The sequence below is a fragment of the Marmota flaviventris genome, chromosome 18 (assembly GCF_047511675.1).
Source record: "Marmota flaviventris isolate mMarFla1 chromosome 18, mMarFla1.hap1, whole genome shotgun sequence".
In the NCBI taxonomy this organism is placed as follows: domain Eukaryota; kingdom Metazoa; phylum Chordata; class Mammalia; order Rodentia; family Sciuridae; genus Marmota; species Marmota flaviventris.
The window spans coordinates 3,440,119-3,446,959 of record NC_092515.1 but is presented as its reverse complement, the minus strand read 5'-3'; the positions used below and the strand labels follow the sequence as shown (position 1 = coordinate 3,446,959).

The 6,841-nt window shown below is 39.1% G+C and overlaps 1 protein-coding gene across 1 annotated transcript; it reads right to left on the bottom strand.

Annotated features, from left to right (window-relative positions):
- Positions 1 to 2,602: 2,602 nt before the first annotated feature.
- Positions 2,603 to 3,505, bottom strand: LOC114078789 (vomeronasal type-1 receptor 2-like). Its single transcript, XM_027919841.2, has one exon. The coding sequence runs from the start codon at positions 3,503 to 3,505 to the stop codon at positions 2,603 to 2,605; it is 903 nt and encodes a 300-aa protein (XP_027775642.2).
- Positions 3,506 to 6,841: the final 3,336 nt, after the last annotated feature.

Here is a 6,841-nt window from a genome sequence, read left to right as displayed (position 1 = left end):
GAATAAGGTGGGCAGGAGGCCTGCATGCAGACATAGAGAGGGGACATGGCAGCCAACTTGGAATCCCCACAGTCACTGGACTCTTTCACCCCTCCTGGGCTTCTAGTTGCTCAGTGTGTATATAAGACAGAAGACACGTCTTCTCTGTACTGATGATCTACCATTGCTTGTTTGATCTGAACACAAACTGACAGAGCTACTTTATTACAACTTATATCAGTATTTAATGTGTGAATATAACCCACTGAACAAGCGCCTCATATTAACTTCTACAGCTGATAGACCCTTTCCACTGTAGTCAGGCACAGTGAGAGGCATCACAGTCTCTGAAAGAACTTGGGGCCTTCCACCCACAACTGCATGGAGTCCCTGGGCCAAAATGCTCAGTGTCTGCCGGGCCAGCTGCCTACCGAGGCCATTTCAGGCTTTTGCCTTCCAGTCGAGTGCCGGCTCCCCAACCCTACACCCAGTTCATTGAAGACCATCCCACTTGCTATTCATGTTAATAACCTTCCAATCTCTTGGCACTTACCTATGGGGAAGTCTTCAATTGAAAATTACACATTCTATCTCTGATTTATTTAAGAGAACTTATTTTATAACTATTGACGGGGCAATGAACTTTTGTACTCATTCATAAAATTAAATTATATGTGAACTTACATAATACTTAAAACCTACTCAATTTACTGCTGCTCATGATTAGCATTTATTATGGGAGCAAGATCACATACACAATCCTCTCTGTAATAAGAGTTTATCAAAGTATAATTGAGATTTCTTCCATCAAACTCCAAAAGTACACACAACAAACCAAAAAATGAATCAGTGGAATTATATCAAACTAAATTTTCTGTACAACAAAGAAGTGAAAGGGGTAATAATATTTCCAAATCTTATCTCTTATTAGGGGTTAACGTCCAAAATATATTAGAAACTCCTACATAGAAGAGCAAAAATCAATGAAATAAACATACAATCTACTAATAGCCAAATAAGCAAATGGACAATGAGCCAAAGGACAGTTCTCTCGAGAAGACATAGAAATTAGCCATGTATGTGAAAAGAAGCATGACATCACTAATGTTGGGGGAAAGATGAGGCCCTCACTATCAGGGAAGGGAGGAGGAAACAGATGTTCACAGGCAGGGGTGTGGGACTGACAATGTTGGAAGCAACATTCTGGGAAACACACTTCATACATTTATAATTTATAAGATATTTATTTTAAATAAAATGTACAGGAAATATTGCTTTCCTTAAATAATAAGACTTCTGCTGGACATGGTAGAACATGCCTGTAATCCCAGTGACTCAAAAGGCTGAGGCAGGAGGATCACAAGTTGGAGGCCAGCCTCAGCAACTTAGCAAAACCCTGTCTCAAAAAAAGGGCTGGGGATGTGACTCAGTGAGAAATCATCCCTAGGAAGACAGACCATTCCATTCTTTTGCTTCTCAGGTACATGGCTAAATTTTGCTTTCAAACACAAATTAGGACAAGATTTACAGGCAGTTTCAGGACTGAAGATGTAATTCAGAGCAAAAGTGCTTGCCTATCAAAGGGGAGACCCTGAGTTCAAACCCCAGTACAACACACACACACACACACACACACACACACAGCCTCAGGTTTGAATGGCATTGATTTTTGAAATTTAGTTTAGTTTTGATTTAGTTATACCTAATGTTAATATACATTTTGACATAATAACAACAGCGTGGAATATGATTTCTTCTAATTCAGTCCCCAGGACTCCCCAGCTTTTCCTTTCCTCTGGCCCCCTCCCTCTACTGATTTTTTTCTTTTGTATTTTGATAAAGGCTTCATGAATGAACACATAATTTCAAACATATTAAGACATGGATTTAAAATCAGCAAATTGTTGTACATTAATCATACCACAGTAATGCAAGTATAAAATTAACAGTTGAAAAATGAATAAAAGAATTTTAATAATTGCATACAGGGTAATCAATATTTAAAGAATTATTTAAAATATACATGATGCAGAAATAAAAATGTAAAATATCTGGATCTGACATGCTGGATGAAGCAAGGATACCTAGAAGACACAAAAGTAGAAAGAAACAAAAAAATATTAAATGAGAGAAAACTGGGGCTGAGGTTGTAGCTCAGTGTAGGACACTTGCCTAGCACATGTGAGGCATGGGTTCAATCCTCAGCACCACAAAAAAGGAAATAAATAAAAGAATTAAGAAAAATTTTAAAATGAGAAAGTTGACTTAAAGATAGTGTCATATGTGAGATTTATTAGATTGAATAAGCAGAATAAAGGCAAAACAAACTTGTTAAATCATGGAGTATATCAATGAAATATACCACATTTAGCAAAAAAAAAATGAAGGCAGGAGAGCACAAAAAATCAAAATATATACAAAATTATTTTTTTAAAAAATAAACAGTAAACTGATTTCATGTGGTACTGTTCTTTATTACTCTTGGTTAGAGAAACAAATGCTTTAGCTGTCTACCTCTCTCTGCAACTAGGCTGGCTTCATAATTGCAATTAAGATTCCGTGACAGAGAGTGCAACCATGATACACAGAAAAATAAGGTACCCGTGTGAGTTGAGCTGTTTGCTTATTTCCTCCAGGTGAGGTGGGATACGCAGCGTTCGCGACCCATGAGGATGAAGGGGCTGGCTGTGGGGAAGCACCCATTGACTAAGGCAGAGGTGCTCACCAGCCACCACGCAGTTGTACCAAACTCAGAAAAGCAAACATGAATAATGGAGGACAGGGCATAGGAGAAAATGAAGGCACTCGCCAGGACAAGGATGCTTCGTGTAGCGCGGGTCTCAGCAGTAGATCTTGATGACACTTGGTATCTATGAATATGGTGGACACGTTGCATGTGCCTGTTCAGAATGAGAACCATGGAGCCACTGGCCCAGATCATGAGTTCCAAACACAAAACGTCATGTGAGAAAGTCAATGCTGCAAATACTGAGTCTGCGTCTCTGTCGCGGAGCACAGCAGAACAGTATAGAAAATCTATACCTGTGCTGAGGTTGCTGTTGCTCCATCTGTCAGTCATAAGCATAGGAGTTCTGATATTTAGCAGCATGTGTAGGACCCAGCAGAGGAAATTAAACAAGTCAATAGACTTCTGGGCTTTCACTCTATGCTCTGCCCACCTGGAGTTCCTGGGGCTGATGGTGATGTACTGAAAGATACTCAACAGGCAGGTGGTGGTAACAGACACACCTCTGGACACTCTGTGAACAGAGAAAACAAGCTTGCATCCAATATCACCGAGGAAACTTCGCAACCCAAAAGCTGCCATGATCTCTGGGATTCCTCTTGAGAGAAGGACCAAGGAGTTGGCCACAGTCAGGTGCCTGAGAATCAAGTCTGTGGGCCTTGATCTGAATCCACTGAAGTGAAGGAAGACATGATAAAACAAGAGTGAAAAATTTCCCAGAGTTCCAATGAAAATCTGCAAAAGGAAGACTATTCCAAATCTCAAAACCTTGGAGGTCATCCTACTATTATCCAGGACTTCATTTAAACATTGAAAACAGGATTCTGTACCAAAAGAAAAGTTGTAGGGTTAATATGTCACATAAAATAAAATTCAAATTTTTTCACCTACCATCAGTTCTCCTTAAGAATTTCTTATAACATAGATTTTCATTGTTAAGAGTTTTCCAAAGTCTCTGGTTTGTGTCGCATTTACATTGTATGGTCCTCTGTGACTAATGGTTTAACTATTATAACATTTAACATGATAATTTAATGAACAGAAACTTCTGCCTCAATACCTAATAATATTTTTCTTTTACACATAAAGAAAATTTGGCTCCAGGCATGGTCACACATGCCTTTGATCCCAATGACTCTGGAGGCTGAGACTGGAGAGTCACAAGTTCAAGGTCCACCTCAACCACTAAAGGAGACCCTGTCTCCAAATTAAAAATGCAAAGGGCTGAGGGCATAACTCAGTGGTAACTACTCTCCAGGATCATCCCCAGTACCCCAAAAGAAAAAAAGATAATTCAATAAAAATAATACTCTGTGACTCATCCAAATATTAATGAAAAGGTTTTGTACTTAGCGGCCAGATTACATTGATGGTGCTCATTTCGGTACTATATCATCATAGCTAAATGGTTTTCATTCAGTAATCCAAACAGACATATATTTTGTGATACTTGAAATCCGCTGATTGAATGTGATAATTTCCTATTTTCTATGAATAATTTATTTTATACCCAGTATCACTTGTAAATGAAGATGCAAAGACTTGATAAAATATTTGTGCACCTGATAATTTTCTGTGGTCAAATTTGATTTACTGAATAGAAATACATATTAGAATATCAACAGAAATAATCACATAACTTTTTGCCAATGGTATCTACCACAGACACTGTCTTGGTGTAAACTAAGGTCTATAAAATTTAGAGAAGCAGCAAACAATTTTATGGTAGAATTAAATTTGTCATCATTAGGTAGCATATAATGGTGAACTTCTCATTGTACAAAAACAAGTAAAAGGTAACGTAATTTGGGAATGATGCTAAAACACAAGACAAGTATGTAGAATGAAATGTGGAGGCGTCAGATCTTGTGAAAACAAAAAAAAGAAAAGTAGAGACTGAAAACAACATTAGAATCTTTACAGCCTGACAGGTGTCATGAGACATATTTAAATCTGAAAGATGTTAAATCCTTAATGCTGTGTGAATCTCATGCATATAATATTAGCTTTTCTTATAAATCTCCTTCCCTCATTTCATGAAGAAATACTGTCCCACATTGATCAATAACGTACAAATATTTTCAGAGAGAACAAATTATCACCTCCATTAAATACATCAAGCCCAAGTAGAAGAACTCTCATTACACTCCAGAAATTGCCATTTGATCCCATTGTTGAGATATAAAACTGGTGGCTCTGTTGACACCCTCGAACTCATCATTGCAGACATGGAACATTTACTGAAGCAACACTGGGCACCCTAGTGTCCTGGCCGTGTCTGCAGAGTAGGCTGAAGAGTCCACTGGCTCCTGAATCACAGTCTCAGTGCTCATACAGAGCAGTCCTCAATACTTCTTGGAACAAATTCCCATGACCATCATTAGCACTGCTGTGTTAAAGGATATTAGGAGCAGAGAGAGGCTGGGGTAGGGTCTCAGACTGCAGTCACTCTGAAAGCTCAGCCCTGTACCTTTTCCTCCTTCATAGGTGGCTTTGTCACCCCAGATGGACCATGTTTCCAGACGTGTTGCCTAAGCAGACACAGACTCATTTATAGCTGATCCCCTTACACACTGTTTCACAGGCTGAATTGAGAATACTCACCGACTCTTTCCTGCTTCCAGAAAGCCAGGCTCAACTGACAGTCATGACACCCTGTGTCATGTGGGAGGGAGGCAGCCAGACCTTGAGGCTGGGTCCCCCACCCTGGGACCTCAACTCCCCAAAGAAACACAATTATCCCTTCACTTATAGTTTCAGCAACAGCACATGATTGTGATGTTGACATTAATAAGACTTTCTTCCAAGTCCCAATTACCACAGGCACTTAGAAGTTTCTATGATTATCGAAGTTTCTATAATCAGGTCTAAAGAGAGAGGACGTGAGTGTTTTGGAAAAACACTTCCTTTGCCTTAATGCCTAGGGACAGACACAGCCTCACATGCTGATGCAGAAAATGTTGAGACCTGACAGATGAAGGATTCAGAGTGAAGAAGGTGTACTATTTTTCCATTCTAAGTGATACATAAGAATTATATATGTGCCAGATGCAGTGGTGCACACCTACCTGTAATTCCAACAACTCAAGCAATTGAGGCAGATGGAAGAAAGTTTGAGGCAGCCTCTGCAACTTAACGAAACCCTTTTTCAAAATATGAACATAAAGGACTGGAATTTAGCTCAGTGATAAAGTGCCCCTGGATTCAATTCCTGATACAGAAATGCATTACTATACATACAGAATGATTATACTGAGCTAATTAATACATACACTACATCACAACTTTTTGTGATAACATAAAATCTACTCTTGTAGCAACTTCCAAGAATACAATACACTGCAATTGACTGAAACCATCATCTTGTACAATAGAGCTCCTAAATGTAATCCTCCTATGATTTTTATTCCTTGACATGGGGTGACAACTCACCCCATGTTCCCACCACTGATGATCATCTTTCTATTCTTCTGAGTTCAACAGTTTCCATTCCACATGTTTGTGGGATCAGGCAGTATTTGTGTTCATGTGCCTGGCTTATTTCACTTAACATAGTGTCTTCCAAGTTCATCCATGTGAAAATGACAGGTCTGCATTTTTCAGACCACATTGTATCCTGTTGTGCATATAATCCACATTTCCTTTACCATTCATCCATTGATGGAGTCTTAGGTTGACCCCTTGTGTTGGCTATTGTGTAAAATCCTGTAATGAGCGTGAGAGTGTAGACATCTCTTCAACATACCGACTACATTTCCCTGAAATTTGCACTCCGAGTGGTGAGATGGATAGGTTTCATGTAGTTCTGTTTTGGATTTCTTGAGGAAGCTCTGTACTTTTCTCCACAATGGCTGTACTGACTTCCTTTCCCCACAAGGATATGTAAGGGTCCCATTTTTATCACATCCTCTTCATTTTTTTTTAGCTTTTGTCTGTTTCCTTAGTAGCCATTCTAACAGCATGTGGTGATACCCCATGGTGGTTTCAACGTGCGCTTTCCTGATGACTAGGGAATTGTAAATTTTTCATACACCCATTTACCATTTGTTTTCTCTGAGAAATGACTATTCAGGTTCTTTGCCAACTGTCTGTGATATTCGTTGGTTACACTGGTCA

Excerpts from the sequence above, each read along its gene's own strand:
- LOC114078789 (XM_027919841.2), bottom strand. The coding sequence starts at position 3,505 with ATGACCTCCAAGGTTTTGAGATTTGGAATAGTCTTCCTTTTGCAGATT.